The sequence below is a fragment of the Melospiza melodia genome, chromosome 6 (genome assembly GCF_035770615.1).
Source record: "Melospiza melodia melodia isolate bMelMel2 chromosome 6, bMelMel2.pri, whole genome shotgun sequence".
NCBI classification, from domain to species: domain Eukaryota; kingdom Metazoa; phylum Chordata; class Aves; order Passeriformes; family Passerellidae; genus Melospiza; species Melospiza melodia.
In genome coordinates, this window is record NC_086199.1 from 61,108,621 (window position 1) to 61,133,044 (window position 24,424).

The window sequence follows — 24,424 nt, forward strand, 5'->3', positions numbered from 1 at the left end:
CACACACTGAGTTTCATCAAGGTTTAATGACAAATTCCATGGACTAATCACCATCTTCTTTCTGTAAACTGCTAACAATTACGTTTCCAGTATTACCCACTCATGCCCATCACCCAAACTCACAAAGGTGTGTGCATCCTCCCTGTCCACACAAGGCGGCTCCCCCCACCCACAGCATCTCCTCACTTTTTTCATCTCCCAAGGCTGTTTTTCTTCCATGTTCCTATTCCTGCACCTCAGTCCCAGGCCCTGCTGTGGGTGCCCGTGGAGGGTGCAGGAGCAGTGGGAAATGGGGGCCTGCTGCTCTGGGAGCTGTGTTTGTGCTGGGCTGATTACACCAAGCAGCTCCATGGTGTTCAGTAGCAGAGAGAGAGAATAAAAAGGTGCTTCCCAGAGCCCAGTTTGACTCAGGAGATGAGAAAATGCAAGGGAATGCAAGGGGATTTAATGAGACTGTGGTCAATGTGAGTCTTCAGCAAGTGAGGTAGCAGCCAGATGTGTGAAGCTGGCATTGCTTGTAATATAATATAGGCCTGAGGTGCTCACATTAGCCTTCCTTCCTTCTTCCCTGAATGATGTCAAGGGTAAGGAGGCTTTTATTTAGCTTTTCAAAAAGAGGTAGACCCTGAATACAGGCAAGGTTTTGGGGTTTGAGGTTTTTTTTTCCCCTGTAGAAAATTCCAAGAGGATTTTCTGTGTTGGAAAATCACAAGCTGACTGAAGACTAGCACTGGGAAAACAAGGTGAAGATATGCAGCACTGGGCTGCCAAGAAATTTTCTGGCTTGCTGATTCTGTAAGTATCCCATTAGAAACTCTTTTTGCAACAAGCTGTGCTTCTTTTTGTAATCTTGTCTTATAGGGCAATTTAAACACTGCTTGATTATCAAGTCTGATATCCATTATGTTGGAATGAATTAGTGTGCTATTTTGTAAAGTAGATAAAGCTAGTGAGATCATATTCCTCTTTTATTTTTAATGGGGATTTCTTAGATGTCGCTCCAGTTCTTGTAACTTGAAATAGGATGTAAAAGAATTTGGTGTGTTACTGAAATGAGCAATGTTAAGGCATAATCCACCCCATAAAGGGTTGTTGTCTTATCTCAGCTTCACTTAAATGAGAGTGAAACTACTTTGCTGAATTGCAGTATTTATTATTTAGGCATGCAACATCCACTCTGTTACAGTAGTAACAGTCTGAGAACACCAGGTCAGCCTGGCAATTACTAGCTGCTTCATTTATTTGTGGAAGCAATTTGTGCAATTCATTATCTCTAAATGTAACACAAGAGGTTTGCTGCATTTTAGCTTTTTTCCTAAGAGTTTTTACTGTATTTTACTGCTCTGACTCTTGCAGAGTCATTTTTAGCTGATGGGAAACAGAGTAGGAAATGGGTGAAAAGACAAATTCTCTTTGTCTTAGTGTAGCACAGTGTAATTTGTTAGTAAAAGATAACACCATTTGTTCTAGCAGCTCATTGGCAGTAGCAATTTACCTTCTACCCTGGAGTATCTGAATTTGACCTCTTACATGTCTTTTATACTGTAGTTTTAAGATTCTTAAGAGCATTTTGATTTAGGCACAAATGCAGCAATGTGATTAAATCAGGATGAAGCATCTACTTAAAGATAATTATGTACTTATATATGCTGCTGAAGATGACTTTCCTACTGATTTATGCAAGGGGAAAATTGAGTCCAAAAATACCTAGGAAATAAGGCGGGTATCTATTTCTTTTGAGATACCATATCCTCTCTCCTCCTCTTTTTTCCATATCTCATATAAAAAACCGGTATTTTTTGATTTTTAAACACTCAATAAGGGTGTTTTCTGCAGCTATGCTGATGTCCCTAAATTTATGCCAGTAAGTTGAATCTCCATATGCTTTCTATCTTTCCTTAGCAGTCTCACTAGGCCTACAATGTCTGTTAAAGTTGTCTTGCTGTTTTAACAGATACTGTTAAAGAACAGAAGTTTGAGAATTTTAGAACTTCTATTTAGCTTGTTGTTGTTCTATCTTCTGGAAAGATTGATGTTGACAGAGACTATTAAGTTTTAAATTTCTGGGTTCCTTCAGCTTAGTGATGAAGGGACACTCTCTGCAGTCACAGAGCCTGTGCAGGATGTACCAGAGCTCCCTGCCAGAACCAGGGAACTCTGCTGGTTTAGGAGAGCAGCCTCATTCTTTCTTTCAAAGCTGTGGAGTAACAAGGGAAGGCCAAAGTTTCTGGGCTTTCACAGCACACTCCGATACTGGAGGACTTCACCCGTTTCCTACTGGTCCAGTACTTTCCAAAGCCCAGTGTGGGCAGACTGCTAGTCCCCCAGCAGTCTGTTTAGGTATGGCTAACTGGTACCTTTACCATTAGATGGTGCTTCCAGCCTGCTCCTGCCTAACGCTTTTATTCCTGGCATCCCAGCCCTGCAGTTACCATTGCTGTTGGAGGGGAAGAGGCCCTCTTGCTGGCACTTGCAGCAGAGCACCTGAACGAAGCCCAGGAAACAATTTTTCTCTTCATTTCCAGGCATGGTGCTTTGCTGACTTTGTGGTTACTCCAAGCTAGGATATAACATCTTGGTGTTGATGTATAAGGTGGAAAGTAGTTCCATGTGCCAGGTTAACTTACAGTCCCTTGTAATCTGCAACTATGGAGAAAAAAAAGATAACCTGTGCCCCAGAAGAAGTTTATTGACTGGATTGTGCAGTCAGGACAATTAATCTATTCCTTATTTCGAAGTTCATTAAAACACACTGCTTTTCCTGATAAGTGGTGATAGTCAATGATGAATATTAACCCAAAATCCATTAACAGGCCCTCTGGCACCCTGCTCTATACATCATGCCAAGTGTGGTTACAATTCTACCCTGGTGCTTTGCTGCCATGCCCTTGAGCTACTCATTAATATCTGTGCAAATAGTCCCTAAACCATGGACATGCCTAAAATGTGAGCCCACCAGAACATGTGTTGATAGCCAAATTATGGGTACCAGTAGTACACACTTCACTGAGGCCTGAGTGAGTGTATGTAACTCGGTTTGGCTTTGCCTGGACCAACATTTTGCCTTCCCAGGGCTGATGCATCCCTGCAAGTGGGGCAGAAAGGCACATGGCATCCTGGGCAGCCTGTGCAGGGTACACAGGAGAGACGATGCTCCCCTTTAGTACAGTCACACCTGGGGACTGAAGTGTTTCCTTCCAGCATGTCTGGCCAGGCAGAAAAGAGGGGATCCCTTCTAAGCCATATGCAAAAAGAAGGCATACCCTGTTTTTGAGGGTGGAGATACCAAAGTGCAGGACAGGAAGCTCTGAAGCTGGAATGTGGTGGGTTGGGAAGGTGCTCCCCAGACCTCTCTCTGGAGCACTGACTCACAGCTCCCAGTGGATCAGTGCTTCCAGGAGTATGAAGCAGGATGCAGCCTATGGCAAAAATTGCAAGTAAAAGAGCTGTAAAAAGAAAATGTGCAGAGTTCTTGAGGCCAGCTGAGAGCAATTTTTAAAAGAGGTCAAATGTAGATCATAATGTTTAGCCTTGGAAACATTGTACTCTCACAAGCTGCTTTCATTTGCGTATTTAGAGAAACAACACAGCATGTTGGGGCCTCAGTTTGGGTCAGGCTGCCTCAATATAATGAGTGGGCAGTAATCATAAGATTCTGTCTCTTTAAATTAGAAAAGCCAGAAAATCTTCTTGCTGAGCCTTCTTGCTATCACAGAGGTTTACAATTTACGTGGTATTTGTCTTTTAACCCTGAAAAAAAGGGGTGACAGCAGATTGTGTTCAGATGTGTAGATAAGCTCTAATATATGGAAAGAAGTCAATACTCAGAAAAAGCTCTCTGTGGGCTCCAATATATAGATTTGCCTAAGAAAAAAATCCAGACTTACGCCATAATATGTATTTGGGAATTTATAAGAGGGGGATAATACTCTAGTTTGAAAGGGAAGTGGGGGAGTTTTGAAGGCAATGTTTTCTCCACTGTCCAAACCAAGAGCCAGAGCAAGAGGACAATTCCCAGAACCGGTCTCATCAATTTAGCAAGACCTCATCTGCTTAGGAGCAAGCATTAATTGATGGTGATTGTAGCAATTAATTTATCTAGTGGTGAAAACAGATACACAACTCTACCCTTTGGAATTAGACACTTGGATCTCCAGGCCAGGAAAGAAGCACATGGAGATGTGGACTCCTCCTGAGCCACAGGGCTAGCACAGAAATGGAGAGAACTCTCTCCTTTATTTTCAGCTTTGTGGCAGTGTACATAGGAGCACTTAACCCTGAGGCAAAGAGGTCAGCCTTTGGCTCCTGCAGAGAAGAAATGAAGGGATCCAATAGCACAGCAATCCTTTAGTCCTCGTTTCTTTTTAAGCTATGCATGATTCATGGGTTACACTAGAATCCCTCCAGCAGAAGGCCATGGATCATTAATGCACAAGTCCACAAGATACGTGACTTCTTTCTGCTTTTGTTACAAATCACATTGTCTACCTTGCACACAGCCAACTTTACCTGTGGCTCTCAGCACCCCCCATTTACAAGTAAATTCTCTGTGCTCCAACGTGTCATGTTAGATGCACCTCCTGTACAAGGAAACCACCTCTGTACAAAGAAACCCTACCACTTCAGGAAAATGTGCACTGATGAAAGCAGTCAGTGCCCAGGAAGAGTTACACAGAGCAGCTTAACTTACACACTGGAGCAGGTCACACTAATGTAATTGCTGACCCTCTGCCTTTGGGCACAGAGCACAGCATCCATGCCACCCCTGCAGTACTGCCCTGGGTGGAGAGGATGCCCTTCTGGCTTCCTTTTAGTTCAGGTCAGACAAAAGGATGTTTTGTGTTGAACTTGAAGACCATCTCAGATTTTAAGTAATTTTTTTCACTCACTGTGTGCTCTCTTTGTGTAACAGTAGCTGCAAAACACATTAACAACTGTTGTCCAAGATGTCTGATTGGATAGTAAAAAGCTAAAGATAAATAAATAGGCTGGGGCAGACAGGTACCAAAAAGTAGCAGATGGATCATCAGTGGAGCACAGTGTGATCAAAGGTACATTCATTTGCAATAGACTATGCACAGAGGAAAATAAGATGTTTCTACTTGTCTGAGTGGCAGTAAATTTGTACAGTAACACTGAATTCTGGGGTCCTATGTGCGTGAGTGCTCAAGATCAGACTACTTTGGTAAATGTGCTCATTTTCTCAGCTAAGCTTCAGCCTACTCATTGAGTTAATACCCCACCTAGCAAAGCCTACTTGTTTTCCCAGCATGTTCCCCTGAGAGCGGATAAAAAGGTGACTTTTCCTCTGCAGCTGAAGGAACCTCCATATGTGCCCCTGTCCCTTATGACTGGGGTTGCATGTGAGTGGGAATTGCAGTCCAGCCCTTTATAGAGTTGCCAGAGTGAAATACAAGAGTTGTGCCCTGGAATCCCACCACAGATGCATCTAAAACCTGCCCCCAAGCAAAGACAACATCACTGTAACTAAAAGTAAGATATTTTAATATAATCTTCCATCTTCATCCTTACTGCTCTTATAGGGAGGATCCAGCTGCTCAAGTGTGAACAGCTCCTCAGTTAGCAATTTCAGGAAATCAAAATAAAAGTTGGGAGAAGTGAAAACTTACAGATTTGTGGCCAACTGGGACTCATCTCCTGCCCAGTCTCCAAAGAGACGCGTTTTTCTGGGCCAGGCAGCTGTATTTGCATAGCAGTTTTTGTGGGCTCACCATTTCTCAACAAGTAGCTTCCAAAAGTCTCACTTTACTCCTACTTCCAGGTAAAAAGAGCTGCAGAACAGCTAAGATTGGTTTGGTCTATTGCTACCCCAGAAGGTGTCACTGAAGAGCCAGGAAAGGTGCAGGTTCAGTAATAGTTTTAACTGGGCTCTTAACTGCAGCCTCAGGAGGTGGTGCCTGGAGGTTGGAAACAATTTGGAGTTACAGATTCATGTGCCTGCTGTGGACTGAAGATCTGGAGAATTTTGCATCACAGAATAAATACCCTGAAACTTGCAATGCTCTGTTATTCCTCAGCTAAATCATCCCACACTCTGTAACAAAACCAAACCATTCTTGGGAGTTTGGTGGTAGGAGTTTGTTTTTTATAACACACCTTTAAAGGATTGTGTTAATCTTCTTGCTCTTCACTCTATATCTCTTGTGTCAACATTACATTATAAATAGTACATAATTTTAAATAATATCATTTTATTGTCCAAGTCTTTAGGCCTTTTCTTAAGAATAGGAGGAAGAGCTGGGATTTCCAATTGCTTTGCTATGATTTATTATTATTATGCATTGTCAATAGTCATGGAAGAAGCACAGATTTGGCAGTGATGTAAGAGGCCTCAAGCAGCTTGTACTGTGAATTCCACAAAGAACAAGTTATACACAGCCAACTGGGAGTTCTTCTCTCCATTTGGGAAAGGTAGTTTGAGTTACTGTTTTAAGTCTTTTCTCCAATGTTAAGCATTTTAGAATTTAGAATTGATCTGATACATAAAGCAGATTTATGAAGGCTATTTGCCTCCATCATGGATATTGGAAAGAAATTCACCACTGACGTGGCCAGAGTAGAAAAGCCTCTCAAAAGGATATTAAATGCTCTACTTTTTAGCCAGTCTCTTCACTACTGAAGACTAGGCTGTGATCTGATCAGATGTGGGGGGTAAGATTATCCTACACCAGTCTACTGCTGGTTGTTAGTTCCTTCCCCAGAAACATGTGCTGCTGTCTGAGGCAGGGTAATGGACTGGATTATTGCATCCATATTCCCCTTCCTGGGCTTAAAAGAAAGTAATTGGAGGGTCTTAAAAAAAGGGGGGGGGGGGGAGGGGGAAAAAAAAGGGTGGGTTAGGTGATGTTGAGCTCTATAGCTGGTAGATTTCTAGACAGTTTTCTGATCTTCAGAGTATTGATATTGCAGATCTCCTCCTTTTCTCTAGTTTCCAATAACATGTCCTCAGCTGAATTGGTTTGTCTTGTCTATAGATTAATACAGCACAGCCCTTTGATATATTGCAGCTCTCTGAAGTAAAAGAACAAAGGAGGGAGAATAGATTTTTCCCTGACAAAGCTATGTCAGGTGAATTTCTCCACTGTACTTCCAAGATTTGAATCAAGAAATATGAAAAAATGTTCCAAAGTCACTAAAAAGTGTTTTTTCTGGTTTGATAAAAGCCACTCACAGTTTCACTGTAGTGAAAATTCAAATATTTTTCCTAACCTGCTCAGCACCAGTTGAACCACAAAGTGGTGGCAAGTACTTCTAATGGTAGAAATACCATAAGCTCATAGGAATGTATAAGAAAAAATTTATTTTGTTTCAATGAGAGGAAAATGTGCTGAAACCCCCACATTTTTAACAACATAATAGAGTGTACATAGTGACATTCTGCTAAAATATTTGATGTTCACACTGAGGGAGTAGAGCAGAGGAGACTTGCAGGTTTCAGTGCTGGAATTTTGCCATTTAATCTTTCCTCTGGCAGATCAGCATGGAGATTACATAGCCTCTGTGCATTGTTATCCACAGAAATAAAACCTATAAGAATTTATTCAGCCATACTCCCCACTTTACTGATCCATTTTTTATTTCAGCTGCTAATCTGCTAAGGATTTCAGCCTTTAGCTCAGGGTTATCAGGATGGCATTGTGAGTGGATAACATCTGTTTCAGCTTTCATCCATCTAGAACACAAGCATTAATCACTAGAAATGGAGTGTGAAATGGAAAGAAAAGTTAAATGCACATTTGATTCTGAATGCTCTTGGAGAAAATGTCTTTCAGGACCTGACCAGAGGGAGAACTTCACTGCACTATAACTGGGTTTGCCAGTGCATCTTACATGAAAAGCTAGTCATTATCTGATAGAAATTCTGCTCATTTCAGTTTATTTTAAAGGCACAAAGCTTGCCCTGTCTAATTTAAAAGTTTAAAACAACTAATCCCAAAACAGTGCATCTGTTCAGCTTAATTTGGTTGTGGTCATCAATAAAGCTTCTCTTCCCATGCTTTCTGTGCCCCAGCTCACACCTGGAGCCCTGAGCTGCTGCAGCCTCATGCTGCAAAGGGGCAGCTGTGGCCATGATTTCTGGGGGTGCTGAGGAATATATAACAAGGACTAGGACCAGTCTGGGACCAAGACACACTAAGCTGACTCAATAGGCCTTTTCCAACCTGAGTTTCTAGATTTTCAGAGATGCTGTAAGGAAATGTGTTGATTTTCTACTGTTCTGGCACATGTCGTGGGAGCTCTTAATTTTTAACTCTAAGAACAATGATCAGCCTGCCTTGATGGGAGCAATTACGCATGAGATACTGTGATCAGAGTTAATTTGAGTTGTTTCTGAGCATGTGTGCTTCTCTGACAGCTGCATGGGAAATGTTTACAGCACAATGGGCTGGATTTGCTCCATTTTTTGAGGATTTATATGTGGTAGGTATCCTCTCTGCATTGGAGATCATGTTGGGTGGTGGCTCTGGAAAGCTGGAGATGGAAGATGGCTAGATTCAGACCTAGCTGAGGATACATGTTTAATATCTATCCCCTTTCAGATGATGCTTCCAGCTTTGCTTCTTAGATCACTGTATGCTCAAAAAGCAGGCAGTAATTATCTTCTGAACCTCTCAGAGAAGGCTTCTTTCAGAATTCCTCCAAAACCACAGAATACAGTTCATCCATAGCCGTCAACACTACCTACTTCTGTCATTTTAAAACCTCTTTTTCATCAACAGTGAGTTTGTCAATGCATAACTTCTCTGCAGTGCAATGAATTCAGCAGATTACCTGCCTCAGTATCCTTTATCATTCTTTTCCCTTGTCATACTTTGAGACAAACTGTTCTCAGCATCTTGATCTCTCAAAGTCCCTGAAGAAAGCCATTACAGCTCATTAAAAACATCCCAACAGCCCTTGCCCATCCATCAGGTCAGTGCTATAGCTCCTGTTTCCAGATCCTGAGAAGGATGTCTCTCTGGGGACAAGAGAAAACCTGTTAATGAGAGTATTATTTCTCTAGCATTTCAAAACTGAGCCCAACCTTAACCTTTTCATAAAAATTACTTAATTTGGTGCCCTCCCTCTGATTTTCTTGCAGTTTAATTGTAGGTAGGCTTAAATACATTCATTTTATGCATAGCAGCAGCCAAGCTTGCTCTGTATTCTGGGAAGTGTTTCTGCAGGCCCTCTGGTCCTTTGATTTCCTTGTGTGCTTTTTGAAGAAGTGAAATAGTTGATGTTTACTCATTACAGTCACAATACTTGTCAGCTGAGTTGGCATCTTTTCAAGGGAAGGGAATGTCATGCAGCAGAGATCAGCTCAGTCCCTCCTCAAACTCGGCTGATCAACATGGGACAGTCACAATAGAAAGGGAGAGACTTTGAACCTCTCTAATTAAACCAGCAGTCATTCCCAGGAGGACACACTGTGTCTAAAAATCAAGGCCTGTCTTTTTTTCTGTATATTGCTGCATATGCTTTAAGCTATTCTGACAAGATGCAGTCTTCACCTAAAATGAGTGCGTCCACCCTGGTCTAACATGAATCATCTCATTAGACCAGGAAAAAACAACTGCACAGACAAGCTCACAGATATCTATTTACATTCACTTTGTGTTTAGAAAAATCCTTTCCCATTCTAACAGATAAGAATTTTCTTTTACAAGTGAGGTGAGAATATGTCAAGCAACTGCCAGCCATTGAATCCTTTTTGTTTTCTCCAGCTGATGACATTTACCTGTGCTTTGAGTAAGAATTGAGAGTCTGTCACCTCCCCAGATAGTCCTTTCCTACCTTTACACCCTCAACTTCCCACTACCAAGCAAGTTTTCCTTTCTGCTTAAAAAAAAAAAAAAAAAAAAAAAAAAAAAAAAAAAAAAAAAAAGCAGAGAGGAGAGGAAGAGAGAAATTATTGGCCTTATGCTTTTTGTGTTATGTTGTTTAAGGCATATCTAAGGCATATCTTACTACCCTTCTTATAAAAAAGACAAATAAAGACATTTATTACTTGGTTTGACTTCTGCAGAGGTAAAAGTCTAAACCCAGAATACCATCTCTGACTGATTTGTTTCTTCTATAAACATAACTTTTCTTCTTTGCAGGTCTTTTTAGATTTGAAAATTTCTTCCATTCTGAAAACTGGTACTTTTAGAAATCTCTTGTGAGTTTTAAAGGGAAAATGTAACAAGCTCACAGGAAAGCAATAGAGGAGTCAGTGACTGTTTTTCTGTACAAGTGCTGAAGTGCAAAACTGAACTGACATAAAATATTGTTATTTATATCAGAATAGGAGTAACTGCAGTTCTAGACGTGGTAGATAAGACATCAAGAGTATAAAATGTATGTAAGCAAAGTCTGTGAGAAATATTTCATTCTGTGCTTAAAGAATTAAAGGTATAAAACTTTTGCAAAGAGAAATTAAGCATCTGAGGCCAGAACCAGGACCTAGTCTGGAGAAGAAGTTCTTTTCCTCACCAGATACTCCTTTCCTTCCTTTGAGTTCTATGTTCTGTACCAGCTCAGAGAAAGGACTTCTTGAAACTACTTAGTATTCACCACAGAGAGCCTTGTAATTTTGTGAAAAGTAACATCTGTTCAGGGAGAAACTGTGTGTACATGCATAAGCAGGTTTCCAAGACATGTATTGCAGAGAAGAGGAAACAATTTTGCTCAAATATCCCTAAAAATTACAGCCTATTTAACATAATGCAGTGACCCAGAGCACCTTCCTGGGGAAAGAAAAAGTGATGATGTCCAGACCCCCACCTGACACCAAGTGATATTGCTCCTTGACAGATCTACTCCATTATGGTTTTGCTGCCTGTTAAAAAGAATTTCCTGTCAGTGGCAAGTGCAATTTTTCAAAACCAATCTATATGCTGGACTTCCCTCTGGCTTTAGGTAGCAGAGCCTTACATCACTGTCATTGCTTACACAGGCATCCTGTGAGCTTTCTGACTGCATCCAGAACTGCTGAGGTTCATCTGCTTTCACTGGACACTTTGACAGAGCTGTGAGGAACATGAAGTTTTGCTGCAGAAGCACAAGCTGGCTGAGATGCTTGGAACAGCTCTGATGAAAATGGGATAAATTTGAAGGTTTTAATATGACTCCACACCCGTGAAGGTTGATTTGGATTTTGTTCTGCTTAAAAAACCTCTTTTCCTAAGAGTTACTTGAGGTACTTCTGAAAAGCACTACCCAATTAGCTCACCGTGTTCAAATGTAATTATTTTTTTCACTCTGAGAATATTTTATTCTACCTATTATTCTTTTCTCTTCTTTGTAGCCACTGGGAAGCAGGACAAGGATTAATTGCATATCAGAGAATCTCCTGTTCTGGGTAGCAAGAGATCATTGATGGTCTTGAATTCTGGTTTCAAACCTATATACTTGATGAACATTACACCTTTAATTGTACACATATAAATATAAGTAATAACACTTAACTAACACATTCCATATATTTGTGTATTTTTTGCAATTTCTCAGTCAATGTAAGCACAGGTAGCATTTGTTGTTCAAACCTGTGGTATGTTTTTTGCTGATTGCCTTTCAAAGGACATCTGTTCTTACAAGTTGGTCTTACTTTTAATGCCTGTATCTTTACCACGAGAGTTCAAAGTGAAAGGCTGCTACATTTAACAGTTCTTCTTCAAAACAGTGGCACAAAACCACCATGTGACAATATGTGATTGAAAAAAGCAGCCTTTGGCCTCATGGCAAGGCTTGCACCCAGTGGAGACCTGGTGGAATGTTGGGGCTATGGTGTTCCAGCTGTGGGATCTGCTTCCAGCAATGTCCCACATGGGTTAGCTGCTCCACACAACTGTTTTCCCCTGGGTGTGAACAGGGACAAATATCCTGACCTTCACAGCCATGTATAATTGAGGGAGCATTAACAGAAGGGCTAAGCAACATGCTCCAAGGCTTGTGCAAAACTAAGGAGCTATTACCAGTCATTAGATAAGATGATGTTATCCTAAAATCTGTGTCTTTGCATTCAGGGTATTTTTTTCTATCAGTATCTTCTTTGATTTTTTTTCAGTCAGCAGCCTCTTAGTTTCTCAGATGTCACTCTCTCTCTTTTTCAGACAGATCAGCAATGTGGTTTTGAGGCAAATATCCAGATCGTTTTTATTTACTGCTCTTTGATTCATAGCCAGAGCAGCCTCAGAGTACATGCACCTGGAATCCCTTTCAGTGAATCAGCAGGGGAAGATGCACTCTAGGAGCATGCTTAATTTGCTGCAGTTGTTGATGGATGCTGACTTGATGGAACCAGACTAAAGCTACTCCAAAGCCAGTTCTCTGAAATGCAAATAGTGTGCATGTTGCATCCTCACTAGCAATTTCTTTGCCTTACAGATGTGCTCCTGCTTGCTAATGCAGCAACAGCACAAGAAAGTCACACACCACAGCAAGCCTGGCTTCACTGTGTGAAGGGATCAGGAGACACAGTCACTGACAGGGGAACAACACAGTTCATCAGGGCGGAAAACATAATTTAATTTGCAAAATGATGGAGCAGCTACCTACAGTTCTCTGTGGCCACCATCAGGTCACCCATGTGGAGGTCAGAGTTCCTAAGGTATTATCCCACTATTTCAGGACTCCAGTAGTAGCTAAATCAAGCCATCCTCTGTAAGAGCACCTTTGTGTTTGGACTGCAACAGCACAGTTCTAATCAGTGACTCTGGGATCAAACCAGGTCCTTTGTGGCATAAAAGGGACAGACAACTTGCTCTGGAACAAACCTTTATGTGCTGTCCTTTTGGGCTGTAAGTCAGAGCATGGTCTTTGATAGTGTTAGATCTGTTCTCAGGAAACATTTTTCATTCAGGCTTCAGTATTTTGTGTTTTACTTCTATAATTGTAACTTGTGACTAATAGGACAGGTCTCCCTATTTGAAGCAAAAGGATGACAAAAATACTGGCATCCCTCTGTGCAGACAAGCCAGATGTCCTTCAGAAGCAGCAAAAATATTATTGTACTTTTTCTTCCTGATCTCCTTCAAGCCCCTGTGGGAGCTTACCAGAGGCATCAGCAATAACAAAGAGTCCTTAAAATGAATTGTAACAGCCAAGGAGACCTTTTTGCTTGATCACAAATGGAGTCAGAAGATGAATTTCGGAGAGAACAGCAGGGAAGAAGCTGTGAGAAGTTCCATAATTTATTAGAGATGAGCTGGCTACAAGAGTGAGTCAAGAGTCAGACAAAATAAAAAGGGTCAAGAATGAGAACAAACACAACCTGGGAAGCAGCTGCAAGCTTGGGAATAGGATACAATGTTATTACAAAGCTACTAATAGAGCTGATTTGTTACTCTCTGGCCTGACCTCCAGATCAATACTACACATCGAGTGTCAGGAACTAGATTCAATCATCTGTAATTCAAAATGCCCCTCTCTGGAGAGAACAAAGTAGTAAACAAATAGGAATTAAGCTGTGATTTCTGTCTGTCTAGATCCAGATCTACCTATGGGCAGAGTATTGATCAGTCAATACATAACTAGGTATGTGTGCAGAGATTGGTACTGGCCCTTATGAAAATCTATGTGTCTATGTTTATGAGTCTGATAGGAGAATATTTTATAGAAATACATGTGTTGGATTAGGTTTGCATGGCCAAGATTTTGGTAGCATGGGGACTACAGAGGTGGCTTCTGGGAGAAGCTGCTGGAAGCTTCCTCCCTGTCCAGCAGAGACACTCCCTGGCAATCCAGAGATGGAAGTGTCACTGGCCAAGGCTGGGCCAACTAGAAATGGTGGTAACCCTTCTGTGATAGCATATTTTAGAAAAAGAGAAAAAAAGCGATTGCACAGTTGTAATTGTGGCCAGAGAAGAGCAGAATGAGAAAATGGGAGAGGAACAGCCCTGCAGGCACTGGGGTCAGTGCAGAAGGAGGGGGAGGAGGGAATCTCTGCTGAGATTCCTCTGCAGCCTGTGGTGCAGCCCATGGTGAAGCAGCAGTGCCCCTGCAGCCCACAGAGATCCACAGGGATGCAGAGATTCCCCTGCACACCAGAGCAGGTGGATGCCTGAGAGGAGGCCATGACCTGTGGGAGGCACACAGTGAGAGAAGCCCACACTGGAGTAGCCTCTCCATAGTGGAGAAGCCCTATGGAAGAGTGGCCTGTGCTGCAGGAGTTTGGAGAGGACTGCTGCCCATTGCAGCCATGCTAGAACATCATTTATACACATATTTATATGGTCAGATTGGATGGGACTCTAATCAACCTCATGTAGCTGAAGATGCCCCAACTCACTGCAGGGAGGTTTGAATGGCTGACCTTTAAAGATCCCTCCCAATCCAAACTCTGCTATGATTCTACTTATGGATATGTTTACATATACATGAATGTTTTTGTTTCATCCTGTGAGACTTTGTAACAGCTAGCTTGTTTTGTAATTAACTTGAAACCTGACCAACAACAAGGGCTATTGGAATGGTTTTGAATACCAAATTGGTTTTGTGTCATGTCTTATCAAAGTTTTTGAAATCTAGCCCAGATTTCACTGGACAATTTGTCAGATCCTGGATATCTCGGCTGCTTTCCAGTCTGCTGCAGAAGGAACCTTGCTCACTAGATCAGCTCAGCATGTTGGGCTATTCTCTGAGATGATACTTGCAGTTAGTTACTGGCCAGGCCTGTGGGAGCAAATCAATGACAGCCAAACTCTTTGATGTATTTTTCACACCAAAGCCATAATGGCAGCATTCAGCCTGATTTGCTGGCTTAAACATTCGGAGGAAAATAAAATAGGTCCATGGTGCTTGATATGAACTGGCTTCAGTTGAATAGTAAGAAATTAGGAGCTTGGGTAGTCACAACTAAACATCATTTAACTCTAGCTGTAGCAAGACCCTTGTATGTGGAACAGTTTACTTCCCAACACAGACTGTAGTTTGGGATTCCTGAATGAGTGCTTTGAGACAGAAGTTTACATCGGTGAGGGTGCAGGGTAGGGAAAGTAAGGTCTGCTCTAGAAGTCTTGTTTAATATAAGATATCTAAGATCACAAAAAAAATTCTCTGGAAAGAGGTCTGGGGTGAAGTAGTTGAAATGGCATTGTATTTAGATTCCTGAAAAACACCCTGGAGGCCACAGTTATAGAAAGCAGGGTACCATGAAAGCAACTGATGGGCTGGATAGAGAAAGTAAATCAGGTAAGAGCAGCTGGGATCTGTTATCTTGTTACTGGCAGGTCTTTAAAGCTGCCTATGAAGCCTGTGCTACAAGCTCCTGCTGAAGACTTTTATTAGAAGCTCAAAATCTTGTTGGCAGGACCACCAAAGCTGTGAGAGGCTCATGAGCCCTTTGGAGGCTTGGCAAGTGGGGTCAAATTACTAGCCAGATAACCTCTTTGCTGTAACTCCAGCCCAAGTGTGGACATGGGAAAGCTTTCTGATCGCAGTGTGTGAGTAAAGAAAGATTTTCAGGTTATTTACCTACTCCATCTTCTGCAGTGCTGTTCCAGGCAGGGATCATGGCACTAACGTGGCCAACATCCATCATTCATAGAAATGTCTCCTAAGATGAGCTCAGGGCAGACCATAGGGTCTGCAGATAGGAGACAATGCAGCAGAAAAGGAGATGGAATACAGAGCAGCAAGATCTAAACAAGGTCTCAGAATTGTGTTGTCTGCCCAGCTCAGTCAGACTGAAAAGAAGGATGGGAGCTGACCTCTGATACTGTACAGTGAATATATTAGCCAGGAGAAAAATTTTTGCTAGCAAACCACTCAGGAAAAATTACCTCTGCTAACAGAGACAGAAAAAAAACAAACAAAAAAAACCCCCCAGTCAGAAACATCATCTCAGCAGGGAACACACTAACAGAAAGGAGCTACCACAGCAAACAGAAGTCTGCAGTATCAAAACACTGTGGGATCTGCTCATTTTGAAGCTTGCCCACTGCCTGCTGCAAAGTCTTCACACTGCTGCTTTTATGCTCTGCAATGTGACACGAAGCCCTTTACAGAGTAGATACTCCCTGCACCTCTTACTGGGTCCCAGCTTTCAGCAGTATCAGTCACTGGAAATTTTCTTCTTCCTTTTGCCACAAGAGGACTCCAGTCTCCAGTGGCTCCCAGGGAGATGGTTGTGGTTTTTATGTCTAACTTCTCCAGAGACCTGTTCCAGCAAACTAGCAATTAGGATCCTGGTTTAGCAGCAGCTCTGTTTTTCAAAATGTAAAATGAACAAACATGTTTTTTTAGAGCTCTAAACAGACAGACTACTATTTGTTAACAAGAAACTCCTGTTCCATCCAGCTATGACATTGAATATTTTTGCTAAGGAACACTGCACTGGAAAACCCTTGTGGGTAAAAGTGATCTTTTTCTTATCATTAGTTGTATACAGCTGTGAAGCTTATGACTAATGATAAAGACCCGTGTTTAATAACATTTTTTCACTCATTTCTTTTAAGCTTCCTGCTTCTTGTCTCACTATGTGCCATGAGCTTAAGGGCAAGTATCTTACAATGCTAACAACCATTCATATGATGTCTGATTAATGTGGTTATGGCTCTAGAGCCATTGTAGTAATTATAATGATAGAAATATGATCCTCTCCATTTTCATTTTAATTGAGGCCAATAAATATATCTTATGGCTTTTATGGCATTTAACTATCGAGTCATGAAGGGGAGCTTGTAGAACTATTGTAACTATGTTGTGAGATATAGGAAAGCATAAAATGCAAGTCTGACAGACTCTGCCCAATGAGTACGCATTTACAGTTCACACAGGTGGGGTCTGATCTCTGCTGGGGGAAGAGGAGCTGATTCAGCAGCTGTGAAAGGTGGAGGATTGAAAAGGAAGATGCAGGGGAAAGCATTGCAATGATTTCCTAGGCAGGCTGCTGACATGAGAGAACTCAGTGCTCTCTTTGTTGCTGCTGCTCACCTGCCTGTCTGCATTTACCACAATTTCTAGACAACATTTATACTGTGTTGCTGCACATCTCCAAAGGTTGCCATAAAAATATGTGAGATACTGCTTTTCAGTGTTCTGACTATTAAGGTCTTTGAGTTGCGTTATTGGATTGTTAGGACTGAAGTAACAACAGCTGAAACAGCCTGAATAGACGCTCCTAGCACTAGAATTAAAGCTTATTTTGCTTTGCTGCTTTTGTTACCCTGTTTATGATAGAGTTCACACCAGTTTACAAGCCCTTTTAGGACAGAATTTTGTTTCTGTGGTAGGAAAGTTTAGTGTTGCAAACACTGGCAAATGCCCAAAGGAAATACCACAGCTGCAGACCCCCTGAAAGAAATGCTGATTTCTTTTAAAGGAGAGCTGAAGCCAGAAGGGTCCTCAGCCCTAACTGCAAGGTACATCCATCAAAGAGCTTCTGTCAAAGGGATGTGTGGCATCTGGGGGACACTGCTGAATTAGCCTTAACCTAGGGAGCTCAGGTGGCATTAGGACACACAAAGCTCACCCCAAATGCACGGCTGGGTTATGAGCTCTGTACTCCACATCTACCCACTTAGGGTTTTATGATACACACCTCAGGTGTATCTGCATGGACTGCAGGCAGCACGTTACCAGCAGATGTGTTTTCTAAATGGCTGTTAACAGAACAGACACTAGAGGGCTGTGGAAAATGGTTTTCAAAAATATTACTGTGTGCATTGCTTACTCCCCACATTTCTGTGGGGGACTTATAAGGGGGAGAACAGATCTAGGTCCCAGCTTTGACAGACAGACAGGGAAGTGATGGATTACTCTAACGCAGTCAGGAGACCCATCTGGTGCAAGGTCTGAAGACACAGCAAATTCAAGTTCAGGGCTCCCTGGACCATAAGAAATGCCATGGCTGCATGATGCAAAGCATCAGTCTGAGGTAAATTTTCTCTCATTTTCTCCAGTTTATGGACAAAGTTTTGACAATTTTACTGACAATTATTCTGTTCTGTGTATCACTAATGCCTCATGCTTTGTCCTAGAGCACACAGGAAAACCTAATGTGTTGTTTTTTTTATCAGGGTCTCTAACTGTTTTGACAGAAATAATTTTGGATGCTGAGTTTTTTTATCAAGTTAGTGTTGTGTAGCAATGTGGCAGATGAAACCCTAGTAATCATGGAATGATTGCCTGATAAGAAAATAATTTAGTAGAAATCTTAGCCAAAACACTTTTAGAAGGGTTTTTAAAAATGTTCAAAATGGAAATTCCTGGGAAGTGAACTCTAAGTCCCACCAAGATTCTTGTAGGGTGCTAAAAACTGTAGATCTCTGTACCAAAGTAGCTGAGAGGCCATGGTGGGACAACGCCAGTCTGGATACAGACAGGTGGACCAATGTCAAGTCCATGCTTTTGTTAAAAAGCCATTTATACCAGACAAGGTGCTGGCAAACTACCAGGCTGCATTTGAGTGTTCCAGCTCTAAAAGCAGAAGGAAGTGGAGAACACAGAAAGGACCCCAGTGTGGCCTGGAACAGACAGGACAGGAGGCAGCAGGGAGGGTGAGAAGGCAGCATGAGGCAGGGTGAGCTGTTTCATGCTCTGAGAGGATGGCTCAACCTGGCAGTGCCCTGAGCCAGGGTGATGAGAGGCCTTGGCATCCCCATGCAGTGCTCTGCCCCATTGCACAGTACAGGCTTGCCCTCAGGGTTAAATTTTGGTAAGGATTAAGAGAAAATCCCAACCAACTTGAAGGCAGCTGGAATCATGACAACTCTCCACACCTTGCAGATGATGGCAGAAATCACAATGAATACAGGTGAACTTAGAATCACCTGCTCTATGCAAGTGATTCAGGGGCTTATTTAATGGGTAGAGAAGGGCTGTGTGAATAGCGGGGACAGCTTAGGCTGTGTTTACAGTGCTTCTTTCCAGGGAAGAGCAAAAATGGATGGTGACTTCTCCTTCCAGCACCATGCTCTACTCCTAGCTAGGTACAGTGCATTCTGCTCTGTGTCCCATTGAGCTCACCAGGAGAAAATCAGCTACCTCTACTGGCATTAGGTATGTGGATATCAGTGATGCAGGGTGAAGCCTTGCAGTCCCTGCCTGGGCTGGAGTTGGCTGGAGGCAGTAAGTTAGAGAAACTGTGCCCTGGTCCAAGCTGAGATTGCATCTTGGGATGAATTCAGGATTTTTCATTAAGATCTGGGAAACTTTTTCAAGTAATGAGTTGCTTTTTTTTAGTGCTGGAAGCTGGCTTTCCGTGTAGTATGAGGAACATCAGAGCTATTGATCTTTGTCTTGCACACACTAAAGAGAAAAAGGATCTGGCTTTTCTGTGAAGGGTGGGGTAGTAAAGCATTTCAGGCACATGATTTAATGCTTCTGGTTTCAGAAGCATGAGTTTGAGCTTCAAGCTGTATTTTGCACCAAAGCTTCAGCTCTACATGGGTGATTCAGGCTTTAGTGATGCAAGTCAGACTCATGTTGGTCACATTATTCCCTCATGTGATTTTTGGTTTCAGAAAGTTTGGGTGCCTTTTAACTTTGCTACATCTCTTCCCATGGAGATGAAGGAGGTGTGAAGTCCCGTTTGGCTTCCTATTCTCGGTCCAGTGCTGAACCGTGGGACCCGCAGAGTGGAGGAGAGAGGCAGCATCAGTTAAATGCGTGTGGCTGGGTCGTTTTCTGCCGCGATGCTTCACCAGATACTCTGCTGCCTATAAAGTCATGCCTCCCCCGAAGGGCAGGCAGGCTGAGACCAGGGATGCGATGATTGGACTGTCCTCCTCGTCTGGAGGAGCTTAGGGGTCCGTGCTTGCCATGGGATTGATTTTTCGCTCTGGATGCACAGGCGAAGCTGGGAGCGTGCCCAGCTGCGTGTCAGGGCTGCATATTGCATGGGCGCCTTTGAGGCACGGCGTCGGCGGAGGCGTGCGGCTGGATGCTGAGACAAAGTGCTCCTGCAGCTGCAGGGCTTCAGCGCGGTGATTCCTCCAGGTTGGCTTTTCTCCATTATCTTGCGCGTGGCGTCAGTGAACCCCAGGGAGGGCTCGCTGCTTGCTGGCCGGGGGGTCCGCCTGATTCTTGTTTAAAGGGTTGGTTTTGTTTTATTTACTCTGCCTCGGCTTCGGGCTCTCCCTGTGCCGAGGAGAAGAAAGACACAAACTGCGGGGAGTGCGGGGGGGAATAACAAACCGAAGGGAGCCGAGCTCCGGCCGGGAGAGGCCGAGGCGCTCCCCGGGGGCGCTCCCGCGGGGAGCCGAGCACCGCGCCCGCTCCGCGCCGATCCCGCCCGGATTTTGCACGTTTCCTTCTCCCTTTCTTTTTTTTCCTCCCCTCTCCTCCGTTTTTATTTTTTCCTCCCTCTATTTTTCTTCTCCATTCCCCCCCTTCTCTTCCCTCCCTCTCTCCCTAGCGTGGTTGGATCAGTCTTTTGGTATTTCCTGCCGCCGCCTCCCCCGAGCAGCTGTCCGGCCGCGGCCCGGCGCTGCGCGCTTTCCGTGCCGCCGGGGGAGCGGCTCGGCGGGGCCCACGCGTGTCCCCGCTCCCGTCCCACGCGTGTCCCGGCGATGCGGCGGCGGCGGGGCGCGGCGTGCTGAGCGCGGCACCGCGCGGGGGCTCGGCCGCCCCGGCCAGGTAAGACGCGCCGGACATCCCCACCTCCCCCTAAAAGCCACGTCCTCCCCCGAATCCCCGAAGCCATCCTGCCCAAAATACCCTATAAAAGCAAATACCGCCCCCCCCCCTCCCCGCCCTAAATTATTCCAATAAATCCATCCCCCGCCTCCCATGCTAGCTGTTCTTCCTGTCCCCCGCGCTGCCAGGCTGCCTGTTTTTAAGTATAACGTGGTACCCTGGAGTCGGCTTGCGGGCGGCGTGATTTCAGCGAGGGTCTGAGCGCCGGGAGGGTACCCTGCCGCCTGTGCCCGTGCTTTGTGCCCAGGTTGTGCGTCGCCGTTTCTACGTGTGCCTTTTTTGGGGTTTGGCGACGGGAGCTGTGGGGTGGATCCCCTTTCCCCCCGACTTCTCGGCATGGCAGGGCTGGGGGGCCAGCAAGCGGCCGGTGTGGCGTGTGGGATGGCGTGCTGTCAAGGAGACCTGATTTCTTTAGACATGTGGGCATATCTGGTAGGTGGAACGCATTTTTAATGTACTTCTTCCAGCATGGTGAGGAGACTGCACTGTTACTAATTGGCTACGTTTAATTGACAGTCGTAATTACCTTTCCTATAGGTGCTTGTACAGATAGCGTAGTGGAGACCATAGGCATTGCTATCTGAAAACCAGATTTTGGAAACCTGACTTTGGAAATGCTTGTAGCTTGCACTAAGTGAAGCAAGGCAGCATTCCTAGAGAAATAAACACATAAGCACATGTGACTTGACTGTTGGATCAGAAATCATATTTTTCAAGTGCTATGCAAACCTAAAGCATTGTAGTGTGAAACAATTGTTTAGCATAAGTGAGGGGAAAGTTCTTTAAACTGTGTAGCAACCTCCGCACTTCATCCAGGTGCAGCAGTATCTTTGTTGTCAAAATATTCCTTCCCCCTCTTTGCACTGATGTAGGAGATAGTGACAGTATTCAGCAGTGTCTGTACAGCAGAGAACAGCCATTGCACTGGATGTGTCCCCAGCTGCCGCCTTTCCTCCCTGGCAGCGAGTTTCCAAAAAGGTGTGAGTGGGGAGGGAGAGACAGACGCCTCGAGCCAGGCTCTGTGTGTGGTAAGTTCTCTTCCCCAAAGAGGAGAATGGGTGCTCTGAGCTGGGCAGTTCCCAGTAAGATGGTAGTGACCCTGGGAGCATCCCCGCCCCAGCAGGGCAAGGACGGGGACAGAGCTGGGCCAAAAGGACCTGGGGGCAGCAAGGGACTCAGATTCAGCTCCAGGGGTTACTTTGTGGTACTGTTGATGGAGGCACAGACAGCAGCTCTCTGATTCAAAGAGAAAATACAGGCCAGAGTCCTGCCCACCGCTTAGTTTGGTTTGAAGAGGACAATGTGAACCTGAGGAATGATTTAATCATGGTGATGCATGAAAGTAACTGAAAGGCGGATTTACTGCTTTAATCTTTTCATGGTGCTTAATTTAATTTTCATGTGCTTTATTGCAACACTGATTCATCAGGTGAGTGGGAGGGAGGCTTGTAGAGTACAGGTGGTTCAGTTTCCATTACTGGATTAGATATTTCTCAAGGTGCTTTTTTGGCTACAGCAGGAGGAAAATGGGTCTGTGTCTGATACAGTGTTGTGGTTTGGAATCAGGATATCTCTCGGGATAGGCCATTCCTATAATCTGTAATATGCAGTGTTTGAAATCAGTGTGCCGTGCTCAGAGCAAAACTGAGACTCGACTAATTCTTACTATGTTCATAGATCATAAACATTTCAGTTAAGGTAATCTGAATTGGGTTAGACTCACTCCATGTCCAAGGGAGCTGTTATCTGCTGCAGGTAATTGTGAGATTGTCAGCGTTGCCACTGCTGAAGGTCTTTTAGTGCTGGATCTGGGGCTGAAGAGGTAAAAATGAAACTGCCCTGAAGTGTGTCAGCAGGGCGCTGCTGCTTCTGAGCTGCAGAGCACAGACCTCCCTCTGCAACTGCAGAGATTTGTGCTATTTGATCTCCTGTTTTATTTGGGGGAAAAGCTGCATTTAGTGTTTTTTCTCCTGACCTCCCTGTCTTTGGAGCATTAACAGCACAGTGTTTTCTCAGCCAGAAATGCTGCTCCTCACGCCTCCAGTCCTCAACATGAGACGTCTCTGGCAGCACGTTGTAGGTGTTTGTGCATGCCTGCTGTGGTTACTAAGGTAAAGGAAACACAAGAAGCAGCTCAGGGAATGGGAACAATCCAAATGCCAAATACACATCGGTTTTGGCAGGAGTGACAGTGACCTGCTCTGCCAGCGTGTCTCAGTGTGGGTCTGGGCTTGCTCACTCCTCATGCAGGCTGCTGACTGTCACTGCTGGTGTTTATGATGTGCTTTAGAGCATCAAGCATCTTGAGACTGAGCAAACTCCTCCCTGGTGCTCCTCAGCCCTCATTTTGGAGCTCTGTGGTTGTGGTGCATTTAATTGTACAGGGCTGTGTCTAAATCACAGGTTTTGCCTTCACCTCAGCTCCTCCCCACCACTGTGGCTCTTTCTGGTCATGCAATGAAGGGGGAAGGAGACAACCATCCTGAAAAACACCCTTTTGATAAGTAGCTGCTGAGTCTCTGTGGAGGACTAAGGAGATGTACAACCTGCCCAGGTTTTCACATTTCTTAATTATTGGAATACTCTTTCTCTGCTCAAGGCGTGGGAGCGTTGTGCTTGCATCCAGTCTAGGTATTGTATATGCATCTGTGGAACACAAAAAGATCAAGGGACTGAAGGGGAACATTCTGCAAAATTGGAAGCAGCTAACAGCAGGCTAGTAAGAGTTACCTGTAAATGGTTTCTGCCCATCACAGAAGGAGAGTGATGTAAAAGGGCGATTAGGGTTAGAAGGTTAGAATAGTCCAGCTGCTTGTGTGGTGGTGTTTTTTAATTTCTTTCAAGCTGCATAAAAACCATGGACATATCCCTTGTTCTTTAGTCTCAGTTTTCTGTAGTGTCTTTAGTTGAAATTGTGCCATTTTTTCCTTTATGCTCCTTTCACATTGAAGGATTTATAGGTATATAAATCAAAGTCTGAATTGAAAAGGCTCAGTTCTCCTCTTTGTTTAATAAACAGCCAGCTGTATACCTGGGCTTTCCTTTGCAGTGTGCCACTGAGGCCTGTGCTCAGTTCCAATATCAATAACTTTACTGTGCTGGCAGTTTTCTTGATAGTAGTTTTACTATGTGTTTTGTTAAACTCCATGCCAAGCTTCAACTTACTGGGAATTGACTGCAGGGCTGCGTGAGTTTGAGTGTTTTGGCAACCCGGTTACCGTTCGCATGATTATAGCATCAGTGAAAAATTAACCAGCTGAAGGCAAAAGAGAAATCCTTAATAAACTGGGATGTGTGCAGCTCTCCTTGTGGGGGGGAGGGGGAAACTCAACAAGAGGCTTGCCTGCTTCATCCTATCTAATCTGTCAGTGAATCAATCAATGTGAAATTGTACCCCCAAGGAATAATGTAATAGCTATTTTGTGTGTATTCTCAAACTGGAATGCTGCTGTGGTAGAGTCCTGAAGGGTGTGCTGTCTAAATCGATCAGCAGAAACCAAGATAAAAGCAGACTTGCTGCTGATCTATCAGATGTGGCAGAGAGGCATTGAGGGATGAAATGTCTCGTTCTGTGTCGAGTGCAAAGCTTAAATGTGGGCTTGGTCCTTCTGCATCCCAGCACTTCAGGCACAAAAGCAGTGTTCTGATAGCTCTCCTTCAGTTTTCTCTCAGCAAAATCATGAGATTGCTCTGAAAGGTACTTTAATTTTCATGCCAATGCATTTTGTTGCAGACAACTGTCGTAGTGTCATTGTTCCATCCCACCTTCAGTGCTGCAGAGGCAGCTTGCCTTTTCTTA

General features: G+C 43.8%; 1 protein-coding gene across 5 annotated transcripts in view; it reads left to right on the forward strand.

The window, feature by feature from the left end:
• OSBPL5 (oxysterol binding protein like 5) overlaps nucleotides 1–24,424 on the forward strand; it is a 172,792-nt gene that overhangs the window by 18,020 nt on the left and 130,348 nt on the right. Inside the window, exon 1 of one of the 5 annotated variants that reach the window (XM_063158629.1) lies at nucleotides 19,800–19,926. The exons of 1 other annotated variant lie outside the window; for it this stretch is intronic. Coding sequence is in view for 1 of the 4 variants with exons in the window: in XM_063158622.1 (XP_063014692.1) it covers nucleotides 20,962–21,057 (96 nt within the window). In the remaining 3 variants the exon portion in view is untranslated. Of the gene's footprint in view, nucleotides 1–19,799; nucleotides 19,927–20,510; nucleotides 20,566–20,741; nucleotides 20,873–20,912; nucleotides 21,058–24,424 lie in introns of those variants that run through there. 3 more of the 5 variants (XM_063158626.1, XM_063158628.1, XM_063158622.1) reach the window with 3 other exon arrangements.